Source organism: Borostomias antarcticus, assembly GCF_949987555.1.
Source record: "Borostomias antarcticus genome assembly, chromosome: 1".
NCBI classification, from domain to species: domain Eukaryota; kingdom Metazoa; phylum Chordata; class Actinopteri; order Stomiiformes; family Stomiidae; genus Borostomias; species Borostomias antarcticus.
Genome location: NC_140234.1, coordinates 1569185 through 1585870, shown reverse-complemented (window position 1 = coordinate 1585870; position 16686 = coordinate 1569185). Strand labels below are relative to the sequence as shown.

The following is a 16686-nucleotide window of genomic DNA, read 5'->3' as shown; positions in this document are numbered from 1 at the left end:
AGCTAAATAATGCCAGACAAGATTACAGACTGTAATCAATGTATGAACAATGTCACATTGATCATGCTCAACATTGTTAAAATTGAAATACATCTGAGACCTCCGAACGTAACCCTAAGCCGTTAGCATTAGCTACCGTTAGCATAGCTCCCTAGCCTATCAATATAGTTGATGTTAATATAAAGAAATGTAACATTAGATAATGTTAGCTAAGTTATTCAACATTGACCCACTTACCCTCTAGATCTTTTCCAACGATGTCCTAAAGTAACCACATGTCATGATCATTTGCATCATAGACATACGTTCTGATTAGCATGATCATAAGCTTCATTGCTAAAGCATAGCAAATGTTAGCGACGTCATTACATGACTTCCTATCCAATCAGAGGCAGAGTAGGGCGGGTCTTCCTATGGTCACGTGTTTTCCGCCGAGCTCGCAGGACTCACGAACGCGCGACCAGCGCGTCCCCGAGGCTCGTGCACAGCACATGTTTAAATGGCTCGATACAGGTATTGGTGGCTTCAAAAACCCCAAAACCCCATTGAATTAAAAGTTTATATTGATAAGATTGGTCTCTGATGCTGAATGATACCCAGAAAAATTTTGTTTTCCTTTTCTAGCCCTATCTATCATCATCCACTAACATGGGAAATAAGGGTTCTTGGGCCGCATGACTTGCAATACCAGGCTTGGCCTGAAAGCCCATGGTGGCTTCAATGCGCCAAGCTGATCCTGGGGGCTTGGGAGTAACCAATATGGCGATCAGAATGTCTCACCTTTAACCTGGCACACTTAACCAACCAATGAGAATAATAGTTCGAATTAGATCATTCTGAAACCAATGAATTACTCTGAATAGACAAGATAAAATACTAAATATAGGAGCAAATGTCGTATAGAACATGACATTATTAGGCCTATACATAATAAATACCTAACAGTATAAATAATGCATGCAGGTAGTGAAAAAGCATGTATGTAGCACATAACATATAGTTGTAAGAAGATAATGTTATTTGCATGGGTTAAGGCAATGTACTTTATTGGTCCAATGCGTCCCACTACGTGGTCCAATGCGTCCCACTACGTGGTCCAACGCGCCTCACCCATGAGGCGCGTTGGACCATTTTCACATCCGCCACTTTTGGCAAAACTGCAAGAAACTGGTAAGTGCTGGAAACCTCGTTTTGATGTCCTTTTGTAGCCAACAGATATAGGTATACATGTATAGCAAAATTCATAATAAAACCGAAATAATTTTTTAAATAAATAAGCCTAAGGCAAAAAATGGTCTGACGCGCCCCGCTCTCCCCTACCCACATCCTCCTTGCTCTAACGGTAGGCCTATTGCTGTCAGATTCACCGTCAAGCTCCTTCATGGAATGGTCAATACAAAATGACACATTTTATAGCATGCATAAGTACAAATCAGCTAGGCCATGAGGCCCAAGGCAGTCGATATAGCTAAAAGACACGTCATTTTTAGGTTAAGGCCTACATCATAGGCTAGCCTATATGTGTGCCGTTAAGGATCCTTTTTTATATAATAGCCTATAACAAAATATAAATGTGTTAAGACTGTGCTTAGGCTAGCCTACTATTGTGAAATAACGACAGGCCTACATTTGACAGGTGTGAAAACCTGGCGGAAGCGGTGTTAATAAAGGATGTGAATGAATTAGATTTATTTAACAGTAATGTCAAATAAGGGGAACTTAGGCCATGTCCAAAGCCTGTTGCCTATTGGCTTGGCATGCGTAGGCTACTACAGCCTTTGCAAACATGTTTGCGGATCCGTGTGAACGCGGATCCTTGTCGCAATACTGTTGTGTGAACGCGGAACCTTTGGGAAACGCAAAAGAAGATCTTTTCCGTTTTGGAAAATTCGTTGTCGTGTAAACGTGGCCTCAGTCTCATCCCTGGGGTGTGGTCTCTCCTGTCTTTCATCTGTCTCTTGCTGCCTGTCTCTCTCCTCTCTCTGTTTCCCCTGACTCATCCAGTTCAATCTCTCCTCCTCCCCCCCCTGCACTCTGCTCCTCCTTATCTGATGCAACATACAGAAAGTTGAATATTATGGGGGGAATGCTAACAGAGATTTTTCATTTCTCTGCGTGAGAATTGTGAAGTGCGGCGTGAGAGCGTGACAAGAGGCTGAAATGCGTGTCTCACGCTCAATGCGTGACACTTGGCAACCCTGGGGTAACCGACCGCTATTCCGAAGATTGATTTCCATTCATCAGAATAGCGGCCCCCAAGCAGTAATGCCAACTTTGTCGCTAGATTTAGCTCTTTCCAGACCCCCCTGGCGACTTATTTCATGAAAAGAGACTAGCGACAAATCTAGCTACTTTTTCAGGTCATTTGGGGAATTATTGTGTTGACAAGGAAGCGAGCTCAGCTCACGAGTCATGGACGAGATAACTTTTTTTGCTGCCTTCACGGCCGAATCCCAATTCTCTTTTCTAGCCCTTCGAAACGGAGTGTCAAGGGTTAAGGGGTATAAATTGTCCCTAAGAAATGGGACACCCCTTCAAGACCGTTACGTCATCAGTAAGACTTTACATTCACAAAGCCAATGTTCACATAGCTAGCTCAAATACATTGCGTATAACATTATAGTTCTAAATATTATAACATTAGTAAAAAAGCTGCTGTGACTAACGTAATGTAAACTTCTTGGTAAGCTAGCTAGTTAACGTTAGAGACTCGCGATCTTTTGTGTCATGCTTGTTATAAATAATATATACTACATTGAAACAACATAAAACAATAATAATGTGATGGTTATCGCAATGTTTACATCTATTAACGAAGAAAAAATTACATTTGTGGATTTCCTTTTTTCGGTCGGTGGCCGCCGCCATCTTGTGGACAGATTTTTGAGAGGAGATTTGCAAAGCATTCTGGGTATCCCTGGGTATCCCTCTTGCGGATCCGTGTGAACGTGGATCCTTAGCGCAATACTGTTGTGTGAACGCGGAACCTTTGTGAAACGCAAAAGAAGATCTTTTCCGTTTTGGAAAATTTGTTGTCGTGTAAACGTGGCCTCAGTCTCATCTCTGGGGTGTGGTCTCTCCTGTCTTTCATCTGTCTCTTGCTGCCTGTCTCTCTCCTCTCTCTGTTCCCCTGACTCATCCAGTTCAATCTCTCCTCCTCCTCCCCCTGCACTCTGCTCCTCCTTATCTGATGCAATATACAGAAAGTTGAATATTATGGGGGGAATGCTTAACAGAGATTTTTCATTTCTCTGCGTGAGAATTGTGAAGTGCGGCGTGAGAGCGTGACAAGAGGCTGAAATGCGTGTCTCACGCTCAATGTGTGACACTTGGCAACCCTGGGGTAACCGACCGCTGTTCCGAAGATTGATTTCCATTCATCAGAATAGCGGCCCCCAAGCAGTGATGCCAACTTAGCGACTTTGTCGCTAGATTTAGCTCTTTCCAGACCCCCCTGGCGACTTATTTCATGAAAAGCGACTAGCGACAAATCTAGCTACTTTTTCAGGGCCGCGTTTCCCAGATTTGCCGAATTGCTCCGCACTACCACCCTTCCCAAGGTATACCTTGGCGAAATGACAGAGTTTCCTACGAGTGTTTCCCAGACTATCCCTTAGCGTGCGCGTGAAGATACATCGTTAGGTCCGTCCCAAGATACATCGTTAGAGGAGTTGTCCCTGGGCGCGGTGCTGAAAAAAGAATGAATCGATGCCGCACACATCGATGGCCATTCGTAAAGTCACTGAAATGACGTGACAATATAATACGTGTCGTGTAAATCATTGTCATTGCAGCCTAATATTACCAAAAAGGAAGTCCTGCTCCCGAAGCTAATCTGCGAATATATCTAAGAGTCAATGCGAGGCCGCGTGATAGTCACAATGCATAGCCTACTATTGCATCAAAGTTAATATACCAGCAATAACATGGATCGGATCGGGTCATATAAGCCTCGTCTGGGATGTCTTGAAAGCGCATGAAAAAATACATGAATAGGCAGTGATGATCGCAAAATGAACACCAATTTAATCATCACACAAACTAAGGTTTAATGCTCATATGAATAGCACCTGTGTCAGTAGCATTCCCACGTTAGAATCCACGCGGATACGATGACTAATTCACTTTATCACGCACAGGTGTGGGCGCACGCGGTCTATAAAAAATCAAGGTTAATTGAACACATTGAGCGACATGGCAGAAACGAGGGGAAGGAGACGGGCGATACCGTTCAGCAGGGAGGAGATTACTATAATGCTGGATCAGGTGGGGGAGCGGAAGGCGGTCCTTTTTGGCGGCTTCCGCACCGCCAATGCCAACCAGCTAAAAAGGGCCGCCTGGACCAGCATCGCCACGGAGATGGCGGCTTCCCCTCCCGGCCCACCCAGGGCGTGGGCCGTCATCAGGAAAAAATGGCAGGATTTTGCCAGCCAGGCAAAGAGTAGGGGTGCAGCGGTGCGGCGAGAGGCGGGGAGGACAGGTGGTGGCCAGAACACCGTGCCTCCCCTCACCCCGGAAGAGGAGAAGGCGCTGGCCATCATCGGCCCCACAGCCTCCCAAGGCATCACAGGAGGCGTTGATGTGGACACTGCGGAGGGCCTCTCCAACATACAGTCACCCCACCCCTCCCACTGCTCAGCTGAGTCTCCCCTATCCTCCCGCTGCTCAGCTGAGTCACCCCAACCCTCCCACTCCTCTGGAGAGGACACCACAGACACGGAGCGCCCCACGCGCTCTCCCCACACCTCCCACACCCCCCGTGATGCCCCCACCCCCGTTAGGGGCGGCCTCACCCCACGGATGCGAGGGGGCCTTGCCAGTGCACAGACACGCGTGGCAGGCGTGCCCTGCGACTGCAGTGCGGGGCTCCTGGAGGTGGAGAGGCAGAGGCTGGCTGTGGCGCGGGACCTGCAGTTGGACACCGCCAGCTACCACCGTCAGAGGCTGCAGGAGCAGCGCCAACAGCGGGCGGACACTGCCAGCTACCGGCGGGAGATGCTGCAGCTCCAGCGTGAGAGACTGGAACTGCAGCGCAGGAGGCAGGCCCTTGCGGAGGCACAGTTCGAGCGGCCCTCCATCTCCATACCCATCATCTTGCCCACCCCAGGTAGGCTAAGTGTGTATCTTGTACACTGTCTATTCCCATTCTGCATGCATTCCATTCAATGTCGCTAAATTATTTCCCCTCCCTTCCTTGCAGACGATCCAGAGGCCTGAGGCACACTGCACACACGCAACACACGGGAGGGACCTCTACCCCGAAGCCTGCCCGGCATGGTTGCACCTGCTGGGGGGTTACCCCCCCGCCGGTATAGCCTTCAAGGTCATGGAGGCACACCTGGGGGGGGGGGGGGGGGGTTCAGGCAAAAATGTTGATGATGTCCTGCCTGGCCTGGAAACCCGCGTTGTAAAGCGCTGCACGCTCAGGCAGAGGGATGTCACCGCCGTCGTCATCACCATCCTCCTCCTCCTCCTCCTCCTCCTCCGCCATCAGACCTGCTCGTGCCCGGATGTTGTGCAGCATTGCTGTGACCACGATGACAGCGCAAGACTTCGCAGGTCTTAACTTCAGCCCCCCTGAAGACCGATGGATGCACCGGAACCGAAGTTTCCACCGGCCAATGGTGCGCTCCACCAGGCTCCTGGTGCGGCAGTGGGCGGAGTTGAAGTCCCGCTCAGCTGGGGTCTGGGGATCCGCCACAGGGGTGATGAGGTGGGTTCGGAGAGGGTAGCCACTGTCCCCAAGGAACACACCCCTACCATACTCCCCTCTGGCAGCCTTCTGTCCCACACCCGAGTTGGCCCAGATGAAGCTGTCGTGGGTGCTGCCTGGCCACTTGGCGACGACGTCCATAAACAGCCCGTTGTGGTCCACTACCACTTGAGTGTTTATGGCCGGGTACCCCTTCCGGCAGATGAAGGCCTGGTCCAACATGGACGGGTTGGTGACAGGGATCAGGGTCCCATCCACGAGGCCAATCACCTGGGGGATGCCCGCCACGGCGTGGAACGCCCGGTGTCGCGCCAGTGTGTCCTCCCTCGTCGCCGGCATACTGATATGCGTGCGCGCATGACGCACGAGGACATTAGTGACAGCCTCCACGCTCCGGGACACCGAAGCCTTACTCAGCCCCAGTCCATCTCCCACCACCTCCAGGAAACTGCCCACGGCGTAGAACCGTAGGGCTGCCAGGAGCTGTACCTCGGGGCTGAGGGCGAAGTTGCACCTGGTGGCCATGGTGATGTGGGGTCGCACAATCTCCAGCAGGCTCTGGATTTCCGCACGTGGTAGCCGGTACTTGGCTATGATGGCACGGTCCGAGAGGACATCCAGAGGGCAGAGATTTGTGCGGATGTGATGGTTCACATGAACCAAATCGCTACGCGGACGGCGTCGCCGTTGGTTCCTCTGGTTGAGCACAATGATCCTTTGCAATGCAGCCATGATGTCTACCTGAGGCACGAGTTGCTTGTGACACACTTAAATAGAAGGAAACTGATTGATGTGATTAATTCCACCTGTGCCTACCCTACTGTGGGTCTAAGTAGGTGAATCAATTCGCCAGGATATCTTTCGGTAGGCTATCGGACATAGTATGATGACAGCCAGACAAGCCATCTTGATTATCCCTTTACATGGGAAAATGTTGTTGTTGTTGTTGTTCACAGAGTGGATTATAGTAGGCTATGGATAGTCCCTATATGTCGTTTGCCTCAATAAAAGTAGTCAAAACAACATTTCCATGATGTGTTCTGTAGGCGCCATAACATTTAATTCATCATTCAAGTTCTTTTTATTTTGTGTGCACTAATGATGTGAATCGCGCAGGTAGGATAGATAGATGTGCGCTGTATTGCAACTCTCCTTTTTAAAAGTGTCATTTAGCTCGAATCGCGCTAATACTATGACGGGATGAACGGAGCGCATCGCCAAGGTACACTAACGATGGGGTCCGACCGCCCTTCGTAACGTATCCCTTGGCTAAGGTATACCTTGGCTAAGAAGGCTCTGGGAAACAGCGCTTCGGCTCCAAGGTAGACTAACGATGTATCTTCGGAAGGTACATCGTAAGGGCGATTTACGATGTACCTTGGGTGGAGCTGTTTCCCAGAGCCTTCGTAGCCAAGGTATACCTTGGCTTAAGAAGGTTCTGGGAAACGCATCGCCACCTAGAGGTGGAGCTAACGACGTTCTTAAGAAGCACGTAGCGCTACGATGCCTTAACGATGCCTCTGGGAAACGCGGCCCAGGTCATTTGGGGAATTATTGTGTTGACAAGGAAGCGAGCTCAGCTCACGAGTCACGACGAGAGAACTTTTTTTGCTGCCTTCATGGCCGAATCCCAATTCTCTTTTCTAGCCCTTGGCCCTAGCCCTTCGAAACGGAGTGTCAAGGGTTAAGGGGTATAAATTGTCCCTAAGAAATGGGACACCCCTTCAAGACCGTTACGTCATCAGTAAGACTACATTCACAAAGCCAATGTTCACATAGCTAGCTCAAATACATTGCGTATAACATTGTAGTTCTAAATATTATAACATTAGTAAAAAAGCTGCTGTGACTAATGTAATGTCAACTACTAGCGATCTTTTGTGTCATGCTTGTTCTAAATAATATATACTACATTGAAACAACATAAAACAATAATAATGTGATGGTTATCGCAATGTTTACATCTATTAACGAAGAAAAAATTACATTTGTGGATTTCCTTTTTTCGGTCGGTGGCCGCCGCCATCTTGTCGACGGATTTTTGAGAGGAGATTTGCAAAGCATTCTGGGTATCCCTGGGTAGCCCTCTTGCGGATCCGTGTGAACGCGGATCCTTATCGCAATACTGTTTGAATGCGGGACCTTTGGGAAACGCAAAAGAAGATCTTTCCCGTTTTGGAAAATTCATTGTCGTGTAAACGTGGCCTCAGTCTCATCTCTGGGGTGTGGTCTCTCCTGTCTTTCATCTGTCTCTTGCTGCCTGTCCCTCTCCTCTCTCCGTTTCCCCTGACTCATCCAGTTCAATCTCTCCTCCCCCTGCACTCTGCTCCTCCTTATCTGATGCAACATACAGAAAGTTGAATATTATGGGGGGAATGCTAACAGAGATTTTTCATTTCTTTGCGTGAGAATTGTGAAGTGAGAGCATGAGAAGAGGCTGAAATGCGTGTCTCACGCTCAATGCGTGACACTTGGCAACCCTGGGGTAACCGACCGCTATTCCGAAGATTGATTTCTATTCATCAGAATAGCGGCCCCCAAGAAGTGATGCCAATTTAGCGACTTTGTCGCTAGATTTAGCTCTTTCCAGACCCCCCCGGCGACTTATTTCATGAAAAGCGACTAGCGACAAATCTAGCTACTTTTTCAGGTCATTTGGGGGAATTATTGTGTTGACAAGGAAGCAAGCTCAACTCACGAGTCACAGCGAGAGAACTTTTTTTGCTGCCTTCACAGCCGAATCCCAATTCTCTTTTCTAGGCCTTGGCCCTTCAAAACGGAGTGTCAAGGGTTAAGGGGTAGAAATTGTCCCTAAGAAATGGGACACCCCTTCAAGACCGTTGCGTCATCAGTAAGACTGTACATTCACAAAGCCAATGTTCACATAGCTAGCTCAAATACATTGCGTATAACATTATAGTTCTAAATATTATAACATTAGTGAAAAAGCTGCTGTGACTAATGTAATGTAAACTACTTGGTAAGCTAGCTAGTTAACGTTAGAGACTAGCGATCTTTTGTGTCACGCTTGTTATAAATAATATATACTACATTGAAACAACATAAAACAATAATAATGTGATGGTTATCGCAATGTTTACATCTATTAACAAAGAAAAAATTACATTTGTGGATTTCCTTTTTTCGGTCGGTGGCCTCCGCCATCTTGTCGACAGATTTATGAGAGGAGATTTGCAAAGCATTCTGATTATCCCTGGGTAGCCCTCTTGAGGATCCGTGTGAACGCGGATCCTTATCGCAATACTGTTGTGTGAACGCGGAACCTTTGGGAAACGCAAAAGAAGATCTTTTCCGTTTTGGAAAATACGTTGTCGTGTAAACGTGGCCTCAGTCCAAGCCCCCAGGATTCGAAATCTAAAGTGAAGGCCTATTGAACCGCGCCATCTTGGATAGATTTGTAGTCACTTGGCTATTTCCGGTGACTTTTGTACTTGCGCAGTTGAGCTTCTCTGGCCGACGCGCGTCCACAAAAAAGTTCACATTTATCTGAAATGTAGACGCGCGTTCCCGGCTCTCTCGGCTCTCCCCACTTTGATTTAGCAATGAAAACCGGCTTGCATATTAACCTGTTTTTGTCAAATATATCAATTGGAGAAATTATTTTTTCATCCAGGCATCTTAGTTTTAACAGGTTAAATATAATTGAACATGTTTTGTTTGCTAGTAGATGGTATTCATTCCGTTCGCGATAACGTTATTGCAGCCAGGCTAAATTCCGCCAGGGAGTCAGTGACAGGCGAGTTGAAGAGCTTCACTCCCTGCCAGCAGGAGCTTTGGCCGCTGCTACCGCATCTCGGATAACCCGCTGAGTTCGTGGCTGCTATTTCACACTCGCCCTTGATCAATCCCAATACCGATCCATGGTAACAATGAATCAATCGTTCAGATCAGATCGGCAGTGCTGCATGCATGTTACAACATCATTGTTACCTTTATTAACATAACCATAGCCTACATTTATCTCTCTAACGTTAGGCTATCCATCTTACACCAGTCGGCCATTCGATAGCTGGAAGCGGTGAACGCCAACGTTGACTGAAAACACCCAAACTCAGTGTATCGTTTCATCTTCATGCTACACATCAACTCCTTTCCATTGTATGTGAATAAATTCCTGTTATTCTAAAAATATCCCATTTCTGTCCATTCCTGGAAAAGGCTAATAATTGCTGTCAAATGATCACTCCAGTTTATCACCGTATCCCACTACCATTTCAACTATGCATAGGAGGTTGTCTTGTGGTCATTTTCATTAAAAAATGATTAGCCTGATCAGTTTGTTATATGTATTAAGCCCTTTTTGAGCGGTATGCTTGTATTAATAGCTTATAGCTTGCCATACTCACCAACCTTGGGACCTCAGAAATAGGGAGCATTTCCAAACCAAATTGCGGGGGGGTGGGGGGCATTAAAAGCATTAAAACAACGAAATGTGAAACATTATATATATATATATATATATGTGTGTATGGAGCAATTGTTTTTAATGTCCATCTTTTGTCTGTGCTGTTCAGTAAATGTGCATCTGTCCTAATTTATTGTAGCCTATCTACTACACAACCTAGTTCAAATGTATGAATCTCCCGCGGAAGTCAGGAGGGTTGGCAAGTAGGCTATGGTCACTGCTCCCCAGTAAAATTGAATAATTGAGGGGTTACTTACAGTACAAAAAAGTACAGCATTTGTAGAACTCGGATGATACTACATAAATTGCCATGCAAAGCCAGAGACTGTTGCTTGTAGACGACAAGACTGCTGTAACCATTCAAATGTGGAGGCTACACTGCATTGAAGGTGGGTTGGCTTACTTGACACAGAACACAGAAAACGGACACCACAAAAAAGGGCTTAAAGCAGGTCCTAAACAGCAGCAGGTCTGGTTGAGGTGTGAACTGGTCTCCTAAAAATGGCTTGAGCTGTGAGGATAAGAGGAGGCACACTGTTTCTGTTATTACATTTCAATAATAGAATATGACACACAAACCACATACATACACACATACACATACAAAGGCCCGTCTTGGTTTAAAGCCCACTCACCAACGTCAAGGTGCAAGCCTATCGAGTGGGAACACGAGACCAATCACGAACAGGACAAACTCAGACGGGACAACACAGCATACAAATAATCGAGGAATATACACAACATCTAAATATAAGACCTTAGATCCTGTATTCAGCCTATATCAGAAATAAATATCTGTATAATACGCCCCCCACACTCTCTCTCTCGCACACACACACAAAGTAATGAACGTAACTATATTTTATTATCTGATTATCTTCCCCATTACTTTAGTTATTTAATTCTGATTTAGCATTTGTTCTATAGTTTGATTAGTTTCCTCAAATATCCTAGTATATAATATGTTCTATTGTAGTTTGTCTTTTGTTTTGAGTGCTTTGAATATTGTGAAAAGCGCTATAAAAATGCATTATTATTATTATAAAAGACACAATGCCGGTATCAATATATAGAACGGTGTATATATATATTAACGGTATATATATATATTAACGGTGACCAGATAAGAACTGAACTATGACATGAAAACCCATCCAGTGTAAACTAAACTTGATATTGTATTATTTGAAATTAGGGCTTAGAGGGGTGATCTGAACATATTATGGGTCTACTGCAGCCAACTTTAAATCAACTAAGTCTTAAACAGAGGTGCAAACCAATCACAGGTGAATGAAAAAGGTGACAAACATACAAACCCATAGCCTACATACACTGATCAAACAAATGACCTATTTTGGATTAAAAATGGCTATTTTCACCTACAGGTGACAAGTCTGCACCCCTGTTAAAGCATCATCTTTGTATGGGAGTTTTACACACTGTGCATTAATGGAAGTGCCTTTAATTTTTTATCCTCAGAAACTATATGGATCATCGGGGACAGCTACATCCCCCGAGGGAAAATGAGAGCCAGGCAGACCCTGGGCATCAACCTCGGCCTGGACGCCCAGGTGTGGTGGTTTGGCCGGGGCGGCCTGAGATGGAGGAGCCTTGTCCCCTTCTTCGAGGAGTCCCTCGGAGGAAGAACGGTTCCGGACGTCCTGCTCATCCACTGCGGGGGAAACGACCTTGGCTACAACCGGAGTGTGGACCTCGTCGGTGTGATGAAGCGGGACCTGCAGGACCTCCACGAGCGGTTTCCGTTGATGAAGATCTCCATCTCCCTCATCAACGAGAGACGCAAGTGGAGGATTCCTGTCAAGCCGGCGAGACTCAACAAAGCTCGGAAATTTGTGAACAACGTGATGGTCACATTTATTAGGGAACTGGGCGGCAACAGTGTTGGGCATCCTCAAATAAAACATGACAACTCCGATTTATTTGAGACTGATGGATGTCATTTATCCACTTTGGGAAATGACCTTTTTTTAAGAAACATCTTGCGGTCCCTTGAAGCAACAATCCGGAGTGGGTGAAGTTGCTTTGGCCTACACCTCCTGTGGATTGCAACTGACAAAGCATTATTTTTTAATAAGAACAGCTCAAATAAATCAGTGTGTTATTGTTATGTGATGATGAACATACTGCTGTTGCTCTTTTTTTTTGTTAGTTTAGTATACATAGGCTAAGTACATTTTTGTACCAAGACATATTTGTTGCCATCACATTGTTCATTAATTTCACTGTTCTTCCTCATCCCTTTCCCACCCCCTCCTCCTCTCCCTCTTCTCATCCTCCCCAGCCAAACCACTCAGTGGGTCTGTTTTGTGCTCTCATTTGACATATTGTGGATGTAGCTGTCCCAGTGTATGACACACATGTGCTCCATGGCTCGTAATGTGCTCCATGGCCATGCGTCCCCACATTATTGTTTTTTTATTTTATTATATTTTTATTATCATCTGTTTTATTATTATAAATAAATACTTTAAAACTACCACTGAAGCTGTCTTTGTAAATTACAGTAGGCTAGGTATTTAACTATTACATTACTACAGCTGCTAAAGGCACATATTGTAGTGTTTCCAAACAAATTTTCTTAAACTATTGGAGACTTGGAAATAACAACTAGGCCTACATGAAGACTTTCACAGTTTCAGACTGCTGTAACCATTAACGTTTGGAGTAGGCTGCATAAGCTTACACTTAACAATGCACACACACAAAACGCTCAAAAAGGGCTTAATACATACAACAAACTGATCAGGCTAATCATTTTTTAATGAAAATGACCACAAGACAACCTCCTGTGCATAGTTGAAATGGTAGTGGGATACGGTGATAAACTGGAGTGATCATTTGACAGCAATTATTAGCCTTTTCCAGGAATGGACAGAAATGGGATATTTTTAGAATAACAGGAATTTATTCACATACAATGTAAAGGAGTTGATGTGTAGCATGAAGATGAAACGATACACTGAGTTTGGGTGTTTTCAGTCAACGTTGGCGTTCACCGCTTCCAGCTATCGAATGGCCGACTGGTGTAAGATGGATAGCCTAACGTTAGAGAGATAAATGTAGTCTATGGTTATGTTAATAAAGGTAACAATGATGTTGTAACATGCATGCAGCACTGCCGATCTGATCTGAACGATTGATTCATTGTTACCATGGATCGGTATTGGGATTGATCAAGGGCGAGTGTGAAATAGCAGCCACGAACTCAGCGGGTTATCCGAGATGCGGTAGCCGCGGCCAAAGCTCCTGCTGGCGGGGAGTGAAGCTCTTCAACTCGCTGGTCACTGGCTCCCTGGAGGAATTCAGCCTGGCTGCAATAACGTTATCGCGAACGGAATGAATACCATCTACTAGCAAACAAAACATGTTAAGTTATATTTAACCTGTTAAAACTAAGATGCCTGGATGAAAAAATAATTTCTCCAATTGATATATTTGACAAAAACAGGTCAATATGCAAGCCGGTTTTCATTGCTAAATCAAAGCGGGGAGAGCCGAGAGAGCCGGGAACGTGCGTACGCAAGTACAAAAGTCACCGGAAATAGTCAAATGACTACAAATTTGCCAAGATGGCGCGGTTCAATAGGGCTTCATTGTTGATAGCGGCCAGTGAATGGAGTGGCTGTATCCAGTTCTATTAATACATCCATGCCTCAGTCTCATCTCTGGGGTGTGGTCTCTCCTGTCTTTCATCTGTCTCTTGCTGCCTGTCTCTCTCCTCTCTCCGTTTCCCCTGACTCATCAAGTTCAATCTCTCCTCCTCCTCCCCCTGCACTCTGCTCCTCCTTATCTGATGCAACATACAGAAAGTTGAATATTATGGGGGGAATGCTAACAGTGATTTTTCATTTCTCTGCGTGAGAATTGTGAAGTGAGAGCATGAGAAGAGGCTGAAATGCGTGTCTCACGCTCAATGCGTGACACTTGGCAACCCTGGGGTAACCGACCGCTATTCCGAAGATTGATTTCCATTCATCAGAATAGCGGCCCCCAAGCAGTGATGCCAATTTAGCGACTTTGTCGCTAGATTTAGCGACTTTCCAAACCCCCCTGGCGACTTATGTCATGAAAAGCGACTAGCGACAAATCTAGCTACTTTTTCAGGTCATTTGGGGAATTATTGTGTTGACAAGGAAGCGAGCTCAGCTCACGAGTCATGGACGAGAGAACTTTTTTTGCTGCCTTCACGGCCGAATCCCAATTCTCTTTTCTAGCCCTTGGCCCTAGCCCTTCGAAACGGAGTGTCGAGGGTTAAGGGGTAGAAATTGTCCCTAAGAAATGGGACACCCCTTCAAGACCGTTACGTCATCAGTAAGACTATACATTCACAAAGCCAATGTTCACATAGCTAGCTCAAATACATTGCGTATAACATTATAGTTCTAAATATTATAACATTAGTAAAAAAGCTGCTGTGACTAATGTAATGTAAACTACTTGGTAAGCTAGCTAGTTAACGTTAGAGACTAGCGATCTTTTGTGTCATGCTTGTTATAAATAATATATACTACATTGAAACAACATAAAACAATAATAATGTGATGGTTATCGCAATGTTTACATCTATTAACGAAGAAAAAATTACATTTGTGGATTTCCTTTTTTCGGTCGGTGGCTGCCGCCATCTTGTCGACAGATTTTTGAGAGGAGATTTGCAAAGCTTTCTGGGTAGCCATGGGTAGCCCTCTTGCGGATCCGTGTGAACGCGGATCCTTGAACGCGGAATATTTGGGAAACGCAAAAGAAGATCTTTTCCGTTTTGGAAAATTCGTTGTCGTGTAAACGTGGCCTCAGTCTCATCTCTGGGGTGTGGTCTCTCCTGTCTTTCATCTGTCTCTTGCTACCTGTCTCTCTCTCCGTTTCCCCTGACTCATCCAGTTCAATCTCTCCTCCTCCTCCCCCAGCACTCTGCTCCTCCTTATCTGATGCAACATACAGAAAGTTGAATATTATGGGGGGAATGCTAACAGAGATTTTTCATTTCTTTGCGTGAGAATTGTGAAGTGAGAGCGTGAGAAGAGGCTGAAATGCGTGTCTCACGCTCAATGCGTGACACTTGGCAACCCTGGGGTAACCGACCGCTATTCCGAAGATTGATTTCCATTCATCAGAATAGCGGCCCCCAAGCAGTGATGCCAACTTAGCGACTTTGTCGCTAGATTTAGCTCTTTCCAGACCCCCCTGGCGACTTATTTCATGAAAAGCGACAAATCTAGCTACTTTTTCTGGTCATTTGGGGAATTATTGTGTTGACAAGGAAGCGAGCTCAGCTCACAAGTCACAGCGAGAGAACTTTTTTTGCTGCCTTCACGGCCGAATCCCAATTCTCTTTTCTAGCCCTTGGCCCTAGCAGGGGTTGGGTGGGGGGGGGGGGGTTTGGAGTTTATGAGGTAAGGTAAGGGGTGAGAGTGGTAAGGGTAAAGGCTAGGGCAGTGTTACGGTTGGGGTAGGGTATGGGTAGGTAAGGGTATTATGTTCAAAAAAGGAAAAAAAGAAGAAAGAGAAAGGGGTGGGCTCAGTGGTCTATACCCTCTGGACAATCCAGAGTGGCTAAACCTCATCATGTAATGCCTCTACCCATTCTCTTCCTAAAAGTTGTTACCAGAAGTATATTTTATTGAAAAAAAAAAATGCATATGTGAGTACAAATGAGATGGTCCTAGTGGTTGACAGAGAACAACGACTAGTGGGTGGTAAAACAGAACATTTTATTACTTTTTGTCTTTCTTGTTTGTACAACGTGTAAAAGACTAACAATAAAAAGTGAACAAGCAAAAGGAAGTATGAAATATACTCAGGAAATCAAAAGAAAGGGAGGGGGGGGGGGGGTTTGCACAATCTGAGTCAAAGAAGAAAAAAAACGATGTACAAACGGCGAAAAAAAACGAATTGAGTCCAAGGAGAAAGATTATACACAACTGATGAATGAACAAAGTCCTGTGCCGGAGGGGACAAAATCAAAAGGATCAGGGGTATTGGTAGGGTGGGCCCCATGAGTCGTAAGAAATAGGTAGTGTATATTAGTTATCCCCCCCAAAAAAAGGAAAAGGAAATAAAATATAGATCCAGGAATAGTCCCGGGGGAGGGGAACCAGGTTAGGGTACGGCGAGATAGGGTCAGGAGTCGGTCATGTCTGGTGTGTCTATGACATAACATTAAGGCCCCACGGCGTGAGGGTACGGAGGCGTTTTATCCAGGTCCCTTCCCATCTCCGTCTCTGAGGGCAGGTCCAGGTGGGATTGTGATCAAGACCCATAATGGTGAGAAACTTAACATTGTGAGTGTTGAAGTGGGCGACCAAAGGAGTCCCCATGATGTTGTTACGGATGTTAAGGAGATGTTGGCGTAGTCGGAGGTACAAAGAGTTGCCTGTCCCACCAACATAGGTCAGTACGCATACACTGCACCGGATAGCGTAGACCAGGTTGGGGGTGTCCAGAGAGACGGTGGGGGAAACAAGGTAAGGAGTCTGGTGGTCCTACATGTGATTGTGCCACCCCGCTTGAAGTGGGGAGGGGGGAGTAT

At 45.8% G+C, this 16686-nt stretch overlaps 1 protein-coding gene across 1 annotated transcript; it reads right to left on the bottom strand.

Annotated features, from left to right (window-relative positions):
- Positions 1 to 5359: 5359 nt before the first annotated feature.
- On the bottom strand, positions 5360 to 6445 carry LOC311314490 (putative nuclease HARBI1; the record flags this gene model as incomplete). Its single annotated transcript, XM_084444859.1, has 1 exon — positions 5360 to 6445. The coding sequence occupies one exon, from the start codon at positions 6443 to 6445 to the stop codon at positions 5360 to 5362; it is 1086 nt and encodes a 361-aa protein (XP_084300985.1).
- Between the last annotated feature and the right edge of the window lie 10241 nt (positions 6446 to 16686).